At 40.0% G+C, this 17246-nt stretch overlaps 1 protein-coding gene across 6 annotated transcripts in view; it reads right to left on the bottom strand.

Moving 5' to 3' along the window:
- The window catches only part of ARHGAP12 (Rho GTPase activating protein 12), a 94048-nt gene that overhangs the window by 39135 nt on the left and 37667 nt on the right, over positions 1 to 17246 (bottom strand). For 3 of the 6 annotated variants that reach the window (XM_007446551.1, XM_007446549.1, XM_007446550.1), the window contains exons 2-4: positions 9200 to 9464; positions 2893 to 3033; positions 1754 to 1834 (exon numbers count right to left, since the gene is read on the bottom strand). In XM_007446551.1, the coding sequence (XP_007446613.1) occupies positions 1754 to 1834; positions 2893 to 3033; positions 9200 to 9464 (487 nt within the window). The remainder of the gene's footprint in view (positions 1 to 1753; positions 1835 to 2892; positions 3034 to 9199; positions 9465 to 17246) is intronic. The other 3 variants (XM_007446554.1, XM_007446552.1, XM_007446553.1) reach the window with 1 other exon arrangement.

Here is a 17246-nt window from a genome sequence, read left to right on the forward strand (position 1 = left end):
ATTCTGATGAAATGAATGTTAGATCTTCTGTATTTTCCCACAGTTCTCTGAGGCTCTGTTCACTCCTTCTGGGTCCAGGACGCTAGCCTGGTGCATTCCTCTCATGGCAGTGGCAGAAGTGGAAGAGCAAGCCCTGGTGCACAAGCCCATGTCAATACCATGTTTGTGACACATTTGCTCATGTCCCACCAATGGAAGCAAGTCACATGACTAGACTGGATTCAGTCATGATGGTAACAGCAGGACAATACGCCCCATCCACAGCAGGAGGCCACTACAAAGGTACACAGCAGACAGCACTGATACAGGAGTGGGTAAGGAATGGGTCCAATGCTGCGATCTGAACAACAGGACAATATGCCCCAGCCACAGTGGGAGGCCACTACAAAGGTACACAGCAGACAGCACTGATACAGGAGTGGGTAAGGAATGGGTCCAATGCTGCAATCTAACACCACAGGAAATCTGGTTGTCTACCCTTTGATGGCTTTTAAGATTGTCTCCTCTACTGAACTTTCATAGATCCAGTAAAATCTGTCGATACATGTATTTATTTTTCTCTCTTCTGGTCTGTATTGAGGGCATATTTTCCAGTTAAAAATGCATGCCTGGGGCTTCCCTGGTGGCACAGTGGTTGAGAGTCCGCCTGCCAATGCAGGGGGCACGGGTTTGTGCCCCGGTCCGGGAAGATCCCACATGCTGTGGAGTGGCTGGGCCTGTGAGCCATGGCCACTGAGCCTGCGCGTCCGGAGCCTGTGCTCCGCGACGGGAGAGGCCGCAACGATGAGAGGCCCGCGTACCGCAAAAAATAAAGCATGTCTTCCTTTAGTTTTAGAAAATTCCCAGAAATTATATTTTCCAGTACTATTTCTCTACCATTTCCTCCATTTTCTTCTTCTAGAATTCATGATATATGAATGTAGGAAACTTCCATTTCTCCTAACTATGCTTTAATATTCGTTACCTTCCTGTCCCTCTGTCTATAGTTTACACTATCCACTGCACTTTATATTTCAATGATTTTTTTTTCTATATCCATGTATCTTTATACTAATAATATTTTTCTTTAAACTGACTTACTCCGGGACAAAGAAAACTAAAGTCTATCTGGTCATTGACACTACAGATATGTCTGCTACTTACACTTGCCTTCTAAAACATTAAAATAATGTACCAATTAAAATTTAAATGTTTGCTCAGATTTCACTTAAAATTATCTGAATATAAGTATATGACCACTATGAAACCTACTGCTTTAGATAAACTCAGCCCTGGTGCACTTATCTAAAGAGAGAGAGCCAGTGAGACCCTAGATCTCATTGCCACAAGCTGCTAATGACTGACTCAATTACAACACACATCTACATACAAGAATAAACTTGAATACTGAGTTGCTTTCCTTTCTTTAAAAAAATAAATATAAGACCAACTTCATGTAGAAGATGCAATATATTCAAGGGAACTACTGGCATTATTGGCACTGAAGGGGACACTGTATCCAGGAACAATGAGAAACTGATTTCAAGTTAAACCAAAAGAATTTTTAAATAGGGATTATCAGTATTATATAGCTATAAGATAATGCACGTCTTAGAAAAATTTAGCCAAAGGATTCTCAATGAATTCTGAAAAAACCAGTCTTGCTGCTTTTTTGAAGTTGAATAAAAATTTAAAAGTGAATCTGCTGTAACCATTTTCAGATATTATTTTATCTACTATTTCTAAACAGAAATCCAGTGTTAATGTTTATTACCTTTGGCAACTCCCATTCTGACCGAGATCCATCTGCACTGTAGTAATATTGTCTACCTTGATCGTCAACATGCTTGAGCCACTATAAAGACAAAACAGGTGTTATATTTTAAATGTACATAAAACTGAGTTTAAGCCTATACAACCAGAGATATTAGATGACATTCTCATGAATTTTATTCTACTTGCTCAAGACCATTGCAAAAGAAATATAACAAACCTATACTAATAGACTTGCATTTTAAGTTTGGTAAAAATAAGTAAACTAGGCACTTCCCTGGTGGTGCAGTGGTTAGAAGCCCGCCTGCCAATGCAGGGGACACGGGGTCAAGCCCTGGCCCAGGAAGATCCCACATGCTGTGGAGCAACTAAGCCTGCATACCACAACTAACTGAGTCTGCGCTCTAGAGCCCATGTGTCACAACTACTGAAGCCCGCACGCCTAGAGCCCAGGCTCCGCAACAAGAGAAGCCACCGCAATGAGAAGCCTGAGCACCGCAACACAGAGTAGTCCCCGCTCGCCACTACTAGAGAAAGCCCGCATGCAGCAACGAAGACCGAATGTAGCCAAAAGTAATTAATTAATTTTTTAAAAAAGCATATCTCCATTTATTCCCAAGGGTCTTATTCTTTAAACTAACACAACAACCTATTACCTTCTCTGATGATAAACACATAAAATTTCAAAATGCATTCTCAAACTAGCTGATGAATCATAAAATACTAGATTCATGGTTTTTGTTTTATGGAACTTGGTTATAACAGAAAAAGGAGTGTAGGAAGTGAGGTGGTATGTCATAACAGCATGTTGAGAAAACTATTCCCAAAAAACTATTCCCCAAGAAAAACACGGAGAAATATGTTTACTAAAGAAGTGTAAGCAGAATGACACCCAGTGGGTCTACTCTTCAAAGGGTCTGTCTTAAACAGGTTGACACCGCAAACAGTACTGTAACTGGAAGCAGTTTAAAACCATGAATAAGCAGTTGCACTGAGTTTTCATACTGTCAGTTGACGTGAGTACAGAATTACAAGAAAATGTTTTCATGAGTTTTAAAAGTACTAAAGAAGCTTCGGTACATAATGATTTTATGAGAGCAATCTGCCAAAGAAAAACTAGATGAGAGAAAAAGAAAGCACCTTTTCATTAGTACAGTCACCGGTATACAAGGTATGCCCATGTTCATCCAGCTCTTCCGGCCAGGCCCTCGGAAGAGAGCCACGCTGACTACCCGACCGGCTGTAAGAAGCGCTGTGGTAGCTTTCTTCTGGTGAAAGACGCTACAGAGAGTCAGAAACATAAGCATGCTTCTTCTTTGACTTTACCTGGCTATACATACTAATATATCTTGAATATACTTAAATATTTAGTTTTCAAAACAAACTGTGCAGTCTTTTTAATGGTACACTGTAAGTGGTAAGGAGAACTTAGTAAGTTATTTTATCGCAGTAATGCAAGCCTGGAAAAATTTACTATAATGAAATTGAGAACAGTGTTTTCAGACTGAGAGATAAAATGCTACCTTCTATTTAATGCTGCTTTTGAACTGAAATCAGGTTAAAAAATGACAGGGGTGCGTGTGTGTGTACACACATCTATGTGTAAGCAAAGCAGGAGGTGAGGGAACTTCATTAGACTGAGATTCTTGAAACTGCTCACCTATTTATTTCAAGTTCTTAGCCAAATGCCCTGCAAAAAGTGCTAAATGTATGTTGAACTATTTTTTTAAAGCGTGTGGGATGGAGATGGGGGGAGAAAAGACACCAGCTTTGTAACACTGTATTTTATGTTCTAATTTATTGTCAAGTTTTCCTAACTCACTCAACCAAATGCTTCTTAAAACTATTCAAAACTACACTTTGAAAGAAGAAAAAATAATATTGAGAAAATACAAACACAATACAGGAAGATTAAGAAATTCAGTATGGGGCTTCCCTGGTGGCGCAGTGGTTGAGAGTCCACCTGCCGATGCAGGGGATGTGGGTTCATGCCCTGGGCCAGGAAGATCCCACATGCCACAGAGCGGCTGGGCCCGTGAGTCATGGCCACCGGGCCTGCGCATGCGGAGGAGCCTGTGCTCCACAACGGGAGAGGCCACAACAGTGAGAAGTCCGCATACGGGGGGGAAAAAAAAAAAAGAAAGAAATTCAGTATGTAATATTTACTAGGCTAACTCTAATGTGCAAATGACCCTTCCAGGGTCACGTTCAGGTAAAATATCTTCTACAATTAAATCTACTCAATCAGACTGGATTTTCTACCATAATTTGGTCTGAAACACTAAGATGTGTAGATTCTCAATGCTGTAGAAGTAATATACGTAAACATCCTAATGTTAGTAATATGTTCACAAAAACTGACAAAGACAACAGAAGTCTTACGTAGAGTGAGCTATATATGTTTTGTAACAGTAATGTTTTTAAAAAATGAAAAACCTAACTCAAAAATCAGGATTTATTTTAATTTAATTGAGACCACTTAAAATGTAAGCTCATATAGGAGAGGTACAATAAAATCTTTTAGAACCAGAGTAAAAGAAGGCAATCTGTACAGGAAAATATTATTCAACCATCAAAAAAACAAAAAAGCAGGAGGGCTTCCCTGGTGGCGCAGTGGTTAAGAATCTTCCTGCCAATGCTGGGGACACGGGTTTGATCCCTGGTCCGGGAAGATCCCACATGCCACGGAACAACTGAGTCTGTGTGCCACAACTACTGAGCCTGCGCTCTAGAGCCTGCGAGCCACAACTACTGAGCCTGCACTCTAGAGCCCGTGAGCCACAACTACTGAAGTCCGCGTGCCTAGAGCCCGTGCTCCGCAACAAGAGAAGCCACCGCAGTGAGAAGCCCGCGCTCCGCAACGAAGAGTAGCCCCTGCTCGCCGCAACTAGAGAAAGCCCGCGCACAGCAATGAAGACCCAACATAGCCAAATAAATAAATAAATTTATTTTAAAAAAAGAAGAAGAAGAAGAATCCAGAAAGGTAAGTAGAATAAAAAGGCAGCTTTTCTCCTTGATGGCATTTGCCAAATCCTGAACTAGAACATTAGTTTTCAAGGCCATGCAGAAGTGCTGGGGAACAGGACTTGAACAACATAAGGCAGTGAGTCCCACAAGAAAGAAAGGGGACCCCAAAGAATTATACCTGCAGTTTATGGGGTGAATGAGAAACAAATCTTGGCCCTTTATTCCATGCTAGGAAAATCACAGGACTCATCAGGGGAAACTGGGGAAGAACGCAACAAGCCACTCTTCATGAAATCCAAAATGACTACTACCTAGGTGGACTGTGAAAATGCAAACTGAAAATTTAGTTTCAAATGTTCACAGCATACTAGTTTCCCCAGGCACCTGGCAGAAACAAAAGCAAATCCTCTCTGCAGGAACAAACTTTCAACCCTAGCATTAAACTTGCTATATGTGATTTTCCAAGTATAATCTCACATTAAAACACACACACAGGGCTTTCCTGGTGGCGCAGTGGTTGAGAGTCCGCCTGCCGATGCAGGGGACACAGGTTTGTGCCCCGGTCCGGGAAGATCCCACATGTCGTGGAGCGGCTGGGCCCGTGAGCCATGGCCGCTGAGCCTGCACGTCCGGAGCCTGTGCTCTGCAACGGGAGAGGCCACAACAGTGAGGGGCCCGCGTACCGCAAAAACACACACACACACACACACACACACACAAGGTGTAAAACAAACACCATGAGTGAGAGTCAGCCGAAGAACAGCATATTCAGACTCTTAAAGACTATATACTGAAATTATCAAAAACGAAGTAGAAAATAAGACTTAAGAAAGATATGACAAATAAATGCAATATATGATCCTTCACTGGATCCTTCACTGCAGGAAAAAAACTATAAATGATATGAGTTGACAAGTGAGAAACACGAACATACCTTTGTATTAAATAATATACTGATATTAAATTTCTTGGGTGTGATAAAGTATTTTTCACACACACAAAAAAAGATTTTGCTGGAAACAGTCCTTATACTTAGAGAATAAAACATTATGTTGTCTGGTCCAAATGATTCAGAGAAAAAAATTACTGCAGAGTTAGAAGGGTAAAAGGAGGGAGAAAGTAACAAGACAAATGTGGTAAAGTGTTAACAACTTGTAAATCCAGATGAAGGGTACCTGGCAGCTCACTATACTATTCTTTCTACTTTTTTTGTATGTTTCAAACTTCTCAAAGTAATTAAGATAGGGAAGCTCCCCAAACAAATTTAAAATAACACATTTTTTAAATTCAAGGGTTGGTTTAATATCAAACAAACATACATGATGAAGAGAAAAAGAGCAAACAGGAGCTTGACTTGGAAATGACTGGCAACAAGTCATTGTTAAATGTTAAAGTATAAGGGAAATCAAGAGGCATGATAAACGGAGCAAGCAGATTAATTGTTCATCTAATCAAAGTACCAAAACAAGAGGAAAGAGAAAATGGGACAGGAGCTGTATAAAGACAATGCCTAAGAGTTTTTCCAGAACTAATCAAAGATGGAACGCCTCAAATTTGGAATTCCCAACAAAGCCCCGAAAGGAAATAAAAAAGATAACTTCACCTAATCACGTCATAGTGAAATTACAGACACGAGATCCTCAAAGCCACCCACAAGAAGAGATCTACAAGTTGAATCTTCCACATCAACAATGGAAGCCAGAAAACATGAGAATAAAGTCTTCAACGAACAAGGGAAAAATAAAAAGCAATCAGCTTAGAACTGTGCACCAGGTAAAGATATTCTTCAAAAATAAGGATGAAAAACAAATTTCCAGGCAAATGAAAACTAAGATTCTATCACTAACAGAGGCTCACTAAGGAAATTTAAAAGTAGGTACTTAAGACAGTATAAAGTTATCCAAGGTAATCTAATTGGCCTAAGCAATGTGAAAAAAGAAAGTGGTACATATGAGGATACATTTTGAGCCACCATCTAGAACAAGTAGTAAGGGAGCTAAAAAATAGAAATAAAATAAACAACAATAGCACCGCTGCACGTATAGTTCTTGTATGGTTTCAAAAGGAGCAAGAAGAGCTGATTAACCGCAGACTTTGATAAGTGCGCCAGTTACAACTCCTAAGGCGTCATTTCTCATCAGCAGCAGCGTGGACAGTTAGGGCCAGATTGTTCCTCGCAGTGGGAGCTGTCTTGTGAATCACAGGATGCTCAACAGCTTCTCTGGCCTCTACCCACGAGGAGCCAGTAGCCCTCGCTGAGATGCGACAACCCAAAATACCCCCCGACATTGCCTAGGTCCCCCCGGAGACAACACTGCCCCACATGAGAACCACTGTGCTAGAGCAACCACTGAAATAACAAACTTCTGGGTTAGGATGAGAGGGCGAGCATCTGCTCCCTCTCTAACCCTACTGAAATAAAAGTATCGAAACAAGCCTAAAAAGACCCGAACCGCCAAGAACAGGGAGAATGCAAGGAGACACAACAGCCACAAAACTCTGGAGGCTGAGAAGCAGATGAACAAACACCTAAATTATCCGCAAAGAAAGCAGAATCTAAACTGGTGGGGGGGATGGGTGCCAGGGAGGGAAGATGAAATGCAACGGGTCTGCAGAGTGAAATCTTCAAACGGCCCAGGAAGTGACAGTATTAGGTCCTCCTGGAACCGAGGGTACTGAACTGAGGACTGAAATCGCCAGACTCCCCCTCCTCATGCCTGGCCACTAGATGTGCACCCCTCCCTTATTCCAGCCCAAGTGTAGGGTTTTACTCCCTATCAAAAGGGATTCTGAGTTGGAAGACAACAGGCACGACTGGGACGCAGGTACCAAACAGAAAGAGGGGAGACTAAGGAACTATGTGCAAACTAAACACCAGGTACCAAGACCCAGGCGGCCCTTACTGTCCAGGCGTTGAGACTTCTGCAGAGACGGGTCAGTCTGAAGGGAAGACCGAATGGTTCCAACACTGGAGACACCCCACACGCAGCTGACCGAGATCGCCATAAAGTCAAGTTCAAAACGCCTTGCAACTGTGAGAAGAAATGATTTCCAACCTAGAATTCTTCACTCAGGCCAACTATCGATTAAATAGGAGGGCAGAATACAGACTTTTTCACACACAAAGTCTCAATGTTACCTCCCATGCACAATCTTTCTCAAGAAGTTACTGGAAGATATGCTCCAGCCACTCTGGAAATACCTATTTTACACAATACCTGCAGAGAGTGAGTGGTGTGAGCTCAGACTCTGACACAGTAATCACTCTCATCTAGTCACTGAAATAGAAAGCTAAGAAGGGTTGTTAAAGTTCCCATGTATACTTCAAATTTCTTTATTCTACAATTTAGCCCTTACCCTAATTCTTCCAAATTATATGATTTTACTTTATTATTGATACACAGAACAACTTATTTTCAAATCTTTCTGGACACACAAATTCAAATCAGTTTCCTAACGTTTTCCTATTATAGTAACACATGAACAATTTCTCACTGTCCTCCCACCTCATTCCTGAATACTAAAAGTACAAGTTACCACCAAAGCAAAGCTATAAATATCCAACTGAAAAACAGGATAAGACGAGGGGTCATTAACTATAAAAAGCTTTCAGATTCTGCTAGATACAGGATGTGTTACCTGATTTCTCCAGCTCCTACCTATAACTGGAGTTCTGTTCTTACTGTACAAGCCAGCCACTCTCTCTAAGAGCAGGTGTCCTGTGCAGGTGCGGGGGCCGCCGTCTACCAAACAGCAGGATTTAACTCCATTCTATCCACCCTACCCAAGCTTCTTGTGCACACCTGAACAGTCCCAAGGACTCTCTCCAGGCCTCGGAGATGAGTGTTTCTCAAAACACCGCTGGCCAATTCACCGCACTACCCTCTGAGAGGTGGGAGGGAGGTGAAACCAAGGCAGGTGGGGAGACAGTATGGACACGTGTTAGAGAAAATAACGATATAGAGTAAACTGTCAGACTTAGAGGGTGGTCCTTTGTTCGCAGCAAAGGAATTATACTTATTTCCCCTACACAGAAATAAAAAGTGATCTTGTATCTCTAACAAAAACTGACAAGTATCTTGCTAGCCCCACCAAACCATAAAGAAAAGTGTCAATTAAATAACTTTGTTTTTATTTGTTTGGCTAAATCATATCACATATTTTCTCTCCTTTTTCTAAAAGATGTCACTCCTTGAGCAAAAACAATGATCGAATTAGTATCTTCTAGCGCATGAGGGAAACTACTGTCACTAGGCAACATTAACCCAGTTCATTCTGGAACTAGTAAGCATGCTACAAGGCTAGCCGCTGTCCACTAGTTAGAGATTAGGAAGCGACAAGCAGTAATATAATAAAACGTGGAAAAAAGATTTAGTATCTTAGAGATTTCAAGGGTTAGAAGCAAACCTATTCACTTCTTTGAGGAACAAAGAGAGAAAAAGCTCGGTAACTCACTGGTTGACCCCCTAACTCCTCATACCTCTTGATCTCCTGGACTCTGGGAATCTCCTTTGCTTATGTTTGTATCTCGAGTCCAACGAGGGGGTTTCCAAGTTCTTTCCTGTGTTCCTCTGTTATAGTAATAACAACGCCCTGAACTATCTTTATGAGTTTCCCATTCTCCATTAATCTGAATTGCTGGGCTTCCAGGGATCGGGGGGAGAGCCGACTGGGATATTTTCAGTTCTTGCAGGTTAGCGTAGACAGGAGAATCTGGCCGCCCTTGATTTGGAGGTGTTGTCGCCTGTGAAAAATGTGAAATATCCATGTTTAAACTGGCATAACGCTTATAAATTAAACATGAGATTTATAAACATAAATACTAATTCATTTTAAAACATATTACAGGTGTATATATTCTTTATAAGGAAATAAGAATAACAGTTTTAATATTCATAGTTTGAAAAAAACATAAGCTTTAAAGAGAATCCAAAGTGTGCCTGGGCTTCCCTGGTGGCGCAGTGGTTGAGAATCTGCCTGTCGATGCAGGGGACACAGGTTCAAGCCCCGGTCCAGGAAGAGCTCACATGCCACAGAGCAACTAAGCCCGTGCGCCACAACTACTGAGCCTATGCCCTAGAGCCCGCGAGCCACAACTACTGAACCCGTGAGCCACAACTACTGAGCCCATGAGCCACAACTACTGAGCCTGCGCTCTAGAGCCCATGAGACACAAATACTGAGCCTGCGTGCCACAACTACTGAAGACCGTGCGCCTAGAGCCCGTGCTCCGCAATAAGAGAAGCTACCGCAATGAGAAGCCCGTGCACCACAACGAAGAGTAGCCCCCGCTCGCTGCAACTAGAGAAAGCCCGCACGCAACAATGAAGACCCGACGTAGCCAAAAATAAATAAATAAATTTTTTTTTTTTTTAAAGTGTGCTTAACTGCTTCCCCTCACCCTGAAAGAACACTCGATTAGAAGTCAGGAGCTATGGGTTTCTGTTCAAGATCTGGCCTAACAAGTTGTAAGACAACAAAAAAGATCACTTCGTATCTCTGAAACTGAACTTTTTAATCTCTGTAAGTGAAGAAACTGGATTAAACCACCTAGGTCCCCATTGGCTCTAAAATTCTATGATTTTAGGCAATTTTTAAAATATAAAAAGTCTTACATATGGGTAACTCAGCATTTATTCAGAAAACTATCAAAAGAAAGATTTCATATCCTAAGCTCTAATATTAAATCAAGAATATAAGTAAAAGACAAAGGAGATACAATACTTCAGGTAAGAATTTACCACATGCTACTTCTCAGCTATAATTTCTCAGTAGCCATAAACAAATCTTTCCTCTCTTCCTAGTCTAGTTATTTGTGAATTTCCTAAGACTGGAAAAACAATTAGTAGTAACTCTGATTTACATGCTTATTCAGTCTCAACCTTCAGTTTTACTTTTTATTTTTAAATGTCTCACTAGATGTCAGTCAAGAGCAGAATACTCTTCATACACTTTGCATAAGGACACTGTAAACTGTATTAAGTTAGAATTATAACTGCTGAAAGAAAAAGTGCATGTCTGAGAATGCCTTTTTAATACTGTGTGTTTGTATTTGTGTATACATCTTTCCTTTTACAAGAGGGTTTCTCAACCTCAGCACCACTAACATTTGGGAAGAGAGAATTCTTTTCGTGGGAGGCTATCCTGGGCATTGTAGAATGTTCACTAGCATCTCCAGCTGCCACCCACTAGATGACAGTGGCTTCCCCTCACTGTGACAATTAGAGTCTCCAGACACTGCCAAATGTCTCATGGGGACAAACTGCCCCTGGTTGAGAACCTTTGCCATATTAGTCCTAGAATTATTCAGATGTTCAATTACTTCTATAATATACCCATAGTTTTATGAACACTTGAAAACACTGAATTAAAAAGGGAAATGTGGGCCATCATCAAAAAATCTACAAACAATAAGTGCTGGAGAGGGTGTGGAGAAAAGGGAACCCTCCTACACTGTTGGTGGGAATGTAAACTGGTTCAGCCACTACAGAGAACAGTATGGAGGTTCCTTAAAAACTAAAAATAGAGTTGCCATATGATCCAGCAATCCCACTCCTGCGCATATACCCAGACAAAACTATAATTCAAAAAGATACATGCACCTCTATGTTCACAGCAGCACTATTCACAAAAGCCAAGACATGGAAACAACCTAAATTCAGCAGAAGAATGGATAAAGAAGATGTGGTACATATACACAATGGAATATCACTCAGCCATGAAAGAGAATGAAATAATGCCACCTGCAGTGACACGGATGGACCTAGAGATTGCCATACTGAGTGAAGTAAGTCAGAGAAAGACAAATATCATATGATATTGCTTATATGTGGAACCTAAAAAAGTGGTACAAATAAACTTATTTACAAAACAGAAATGGAGTCAAAGATGTAGAAAGCAAACTTTTGGTTACCAAGGGGGAAGGGGGAGAGAGGGATAAATTGAGAGATTGGGATTGACATATACACACTACTAGATATAAAATAGATAACTAATAAGAACCTACTGCATAACATCGGGAACTCTACTTAATACTCTGCAATGACCTATATGGGAAAAGAATCTAAAATTAAAGAGTGGATATATGTATATGTATAACTGATTCACTTTGCTGTACAGCAGAAACTAACACAACACTGTAAATCAACTATACTCTAATAAAAATTTTATAAAAGGGAAATGTGGATGGATACACTGAATCAGTTTTATTGAAATTAAAGTACTTTAACTGCTAAATTATTATTTGCCTATAAATTAATTATAATGAATCTAATTCACAGAATAAGCTTTACAAAAGAAAACAGTAGCTGGTGGTGCAGTGGTTAAGAATCCGCCTGCCAATGCAGGGGACACGGGGTCAAGCCCTGGTCCGGGAAGATCCCACATGCTGCAGAGCAACTAAGCCCGTGAGCCACAACTACTGAGCCTGCGCTCTAGAGCCCGCAAGCCACAACTACTGAGCCCACGAGCCACAACTACTGAAGCCCGTAGGCCTAGAGCTCGTGCTCTGCAACAAGAGAAGCCACTGCAATGAGAAGCCCGTGCACTGCAACGAAGAGTAGCCCCTGCTCGCCGCAACTAGAGAAAGCCCGCGTGCAGCAACAAAGACCCAACGCAGCCAAAAATAGAAAAAGTAAAATGAAAGAAAATAGTAAAACTAACCTGAGACCTGAATACATTTATAAAACGGTTACCTTTGGTCTTTTTAAACATGGTACTTATGCAAATATTGTACTCAGTGATACAAATTAGACAATTTTCCTATAAATGTTAGCTTTGAATTTAGACTATCACCAAACAGCATTCTTCTGTGAAGAAAATCTATCCATGAAGACAGATTTCCATGTGTTTCTCTTCCAGACTAATTCCATATCCTGATGACTTAGCTGGATAACTGTGCTTCTCTGACTAAAACCAACCCTGTTAGTATAACAAGCAATTCTATATAGTAAATCATTTCCCAGGACCTTATCTAGAAAATTCAACAAGTGTTAAAGCTCTTTGCTCCTGATACTTCACTAGACTTGGGGAAATAAAGATGCCAAGAAACAGCAACTTTCTAAACAATGTTAGAGACACATTGTACTACAGCTTTAAGAAATAACTAATTCCTGTTGTTTAAACAATTCAAATTTAAACAGTTTTCCCAATTAAAAAAAACTGAAATGCCTTAAGAAAGTTTATAAGGCTAGCATAATTCTGAAACAAAAGCAGAGAATTAAATGAAAGAAAAGTACAAACCAATGTCACTTATAAACGAAAATATACTAAATAAAACATTAGCACTCAAATCTAGCACTGCATTAAATTAATCAGGAAAAAGCGGAAATATTAAGGGAGTCTGTCTTCTGGAAATCTATTACTGTAATTCTTTACACTAACAGATTAACTCGATCATCTCCACAGACACAAACAAAACTACTGATAAAATTCAACATGGTTTCAGGATAAATCTCTTAGCAAGTGAGGAACAGGTGATGCCTCCTTAATTTGATTTTTTAAATTATTATTCAAAACAAACATCATACTCAGCAAGAAACTGAGAGAAGCATTTTCATTAAAGTCAAGAATAATTCCAGGGGGAGTTCCCTGGCAGTCCAGTGGTTAGGACTTGGTGCTTTCACTGCCAGGGCCTGGGTTCAATCCCTGGTCAGGGAACTAAGATCCCGCAAGCCACGCAGCCCAGCCGAAAAAAGAAAAATCCCAGCATGCCAAGTATCACGGCTTTTACTCAACAAATGTACAATACTAAGATATGAAATGTACTGAGACACGATAAATGAATTAACGCATAAATACCCAGTAGGAAAACAACCCTGATATTTGTCACTGACATAATGAATATTTGAAAATCTAAGTCCATGAAAACTACTAAGAAGTTTAATAAGTTGGCCAGATAAAAAGATCATTTAATCAGTTTCCGATACATGAGCAATGACAAGTTAGGAACTGTAACAGAATTTTTAAAATCTCATTCATACTAAGAACTGTTAAAACACAGTTAATAAGCCTAACAAAAAGCTTTAAAAAAAATAATCTTAAAAAAAAATGAGGAATACTTCTAGATAAACTGTTGTTCCTTAATTTTGTAAATGCGTTCCTTCTCAAAAAATTAATCTATACATTCTACAAATTCAATGCAATGTTTGGCACACAGTATAGTTAGTTCACAGCCTTGCATACAGTAGCACTGAAGGAAATTTGTTGAATGAACAAACAAGTGAACAAAAGAATGCCAACATATATACCCAAGTAAAAGCAAAACTGAAGGACTTGGAAACAGTTACATGTGAAAAAGAGAGGAAACTAGGAAATCATTCACATTTCTAGTTTGGGAACAAGGATGGACAACTGTGTCACCATTTAAGACAGGACTAAAAGTGGACTAAGCATCAAACCCTCAGCAGTGCTAAGGTTATGAATATGATTAAAAAATTAGTCTTCGTCTTCTAGGACCTCATAATGTAGTAAAAGAACGTGAAACAAAGGTCATTTAAATGCATAACAGACCTCTTGCTAGAGCTACACATGGGACAGTGTAGGAGCAAAATCGAAGAGGCTTGGAACCAAGGGAATAAGCCTCAGAAATGAATACATCAGAATTAGCCAGGTCAAAGCAGGGTACACAGGAGGCAGAAGAACAAACGTCTGAAAAAAAAGCACGGTGCATTTAGGGAAGGATGCCGACTCAGAGGGCAGGTGAGAGGAGAGGCACGAGAAAGATGTAAAGAGAAGCAAATGCCAGAACAAGGAGAGTTTGTGTGTCATGTTCAAAAGCAGACATTACCCAGCAGCATTTAGGGAATAAGTGGAGAAGTTAAGCCAGGAAGTATATTCTGAGTCAAAATTTTGAAATACTGCAGATTTTAGATGTACACAATTAGAGGCAGCGATCAGTTAGGAGGTCGGTACAGACAGAAGATGAGAGAGGCAACAGGACAAGAAGAGTAGGAATAGAGAAGCAGGGCCAGATGCAGGAAACAATTAGAAAGTTATATTAACATGCAGATTGTATGTCTGTTTATGTGAAGCATGTTTTTTGGTGTGTGTGTCTTTAACCATGGGTTAAATAATGTCAAGATGAAGAACAGGATAAAGAGAGGAACACAGAGGAGCTCCATTTAGATTGTAGGAGGCTGGAACTCCTTTTCAAGTGCAGGTGGAAATGCTCAGACTGTCAGGTACCCAGACTGGGAGCTCGGTACAGAATCAGTGCTAAAAACATAAAAGTCATCAGCATACTGGTGGGGCCAGACCTTAAGAGAGCGCAGAGGGCAGGGCGGGGTGGGGACGGGACAGGCCCCTGGGGAGCACCACGAAGCTGCGTTATGAGGTAAAGTGCGGAAACAGGCATGAAGTTAGCCTGGGGTCTGGAACGATGACCTCTGGTGGTGTTATTACAACTACTGATGCAATTAATATAATTAAGGTACTAAGCAAAGTAAGAGGATCCAGTAAAGGAAACAAAGTCAGAAGCAGACAGCCTGACAGGAAAAGATGGTATTTAAAAGTCAAGGAGAAGGAAAATTTCAAAAGAAGGGGAACTTGTTTCACTCTGAAGACTTCAATACGAGGGCCGTGAGACAACCACTAGATTCAGGGGTTAAGAAGACATGAGGGGGCTTCCCTGGTAGCAAGGTGGTTAAGAATCCGCCTGCCAATGCTGGGGACACGGATTCGAGCCCTGGTCCAGGAAGATCCCACATGCCGCGGAGCAACTAAGCCAACGAGCCACATGCACTCTAGAGGCCATGAGCCACAACTACTGGGCCCGCGCGCCTAGAGCCCATGCTCCGCAACAAGAGAAGCCACCACAATGAGAAGCCCGCACACCGCAACTTAGAGTAGCCCCTGCTCACTGCAACTAGAGAAAGCCCGTGCGCAGCAACAAAGATCCAACACAGCCACAAAAAAGTTAATTAATTTTAAAAAAAAGAAGAGGTTTACTGATGGTGGATGAATGGTAAAACTTTAATATTTCACGCTCTTACTTACCACTAAATTTTTGGACAGATGTTCATTTGAAATGTTGCTCATCTGCTGTTACAAACAGCTTCTAGTAGAAATAAGAACTTTGTTTTCTTAATAAATTAACTCCAAACTTAAGACCAGCTTAAACCTTCAATTTCCAAAATGTGCAGAAAGAGAACAGAAGAGGACTCAGTATTTTTAATATTCTGATCTCTGGCAAAAAGACACTGTCCCTGTTTATTATCAACTGCTCAAACCACTGAGAAAAATTCAAGGGAATGACCGCTGATTGATCACTAACAAGTTTCCTCAAGAACCCTTGAAAAGGTAAACTCGTGGTAGAAAAAATAGTATAAAATATCAAACTTATTTTTACATACACACAAAACATGTATTAACCACAACAAAGGATGGTTATATAATTATATACCATTTTGTCTAGTGAACCAAAACAATGGGTTTTTTAAATGAACACAATGCTGGTGAAGATGAATGTTAACTCTAGTTTACTGCTGGTAACATTAACTAGATGAACCCTTTTGGAAAAGAGTCTGACAGTATGTTTCAAAGGCTTTTAAAAATATTTTTAGGGGAAAGAGGAGAAAAAAACTGTATACATCGAAAAAAATTTTCCCACAAAGATGTTCATTCCAATGTTATTTATCAGAAAGAAATTAGAAACATCCAACAACAGAAGAATGGTTAAGTAAATAATGGTCTAATATATAAGGCAATACTATAAAAGCAATGAAATGTTAATGGTTTCTTAACATGATAAAAAAAATTATGAGGTTAATGAGAAAAGCAAAATATAAAAGTGCATCTAACTTCCAACTTAAAACTTTAAAGGATGCAGAAGAACAAGCTAAAACATTGTGAGTACCTGGCAAGGTTTTCACTCAGATCTAATGGAGAGATCAAAAGTTTCACAGACAAGCAAAAGCTAAGAGTTTAGCACCACCAAACCAGCTTTACAAGAAATGTTAAAGGGACTTCTCTAAGTGAAAATGGCCACAACTAGAAACACAAAGATTATGAAAGGTAAAGGCAAATACACAGTAAACGTAGTAAATCAACCATATATAAAGGTAGTAGGAAGGTTAAAAGACAAAAGTAGTAAAATCTTCTTATCCACATTAAGTAATTTATACAAAAAACGAAAATGTGTAAAATATGATATCAAAAACAGTAAACCTGGGGGGGAGGGGAGTAAAAATGCAGGGTTGTTAAAATGCGTGGCAACTTAAGAGATCAGCAACTTAAAATAATCATAGATAGATACAGATAGATAGATATAGATAGATATAAACCTTGTGGTAACTACAAACCGAAAATCTATAATAGATACACACAAAAAAGAGAAAGAAATCCAAACACAGCAATAAAGATAGTCATGAAGTCACACAAGGGAAGAGAAGACAGAAATATTGAGTCACTCTGTTGTGTAACAGGACCTAACATAGTGTTGTAGGTCAATTATACTTCAAAAACAAACAAATAAACAAACTCACTGAAAAAGAGATCAGATTTGTGGTTGCCATGGGGGAAACTGGATA

Source organism: Lipotes vexillifer, unplaced genomic scaffold, assembly GCF_000442215.2.
Source record: "Lipotes vexillifer unplaced genomic scaffold, Lipotes_vexillifer_v1.1 scaffold229, whole genome shotgun sequence".
Classification (NCBI taxonomy): domain Eukaryota; kingdom Metazoa; phylum Chordata; class Mammalia; order Artiodactyla; family Lipotidae; genus Lipotes; species Lipotes vexillifer.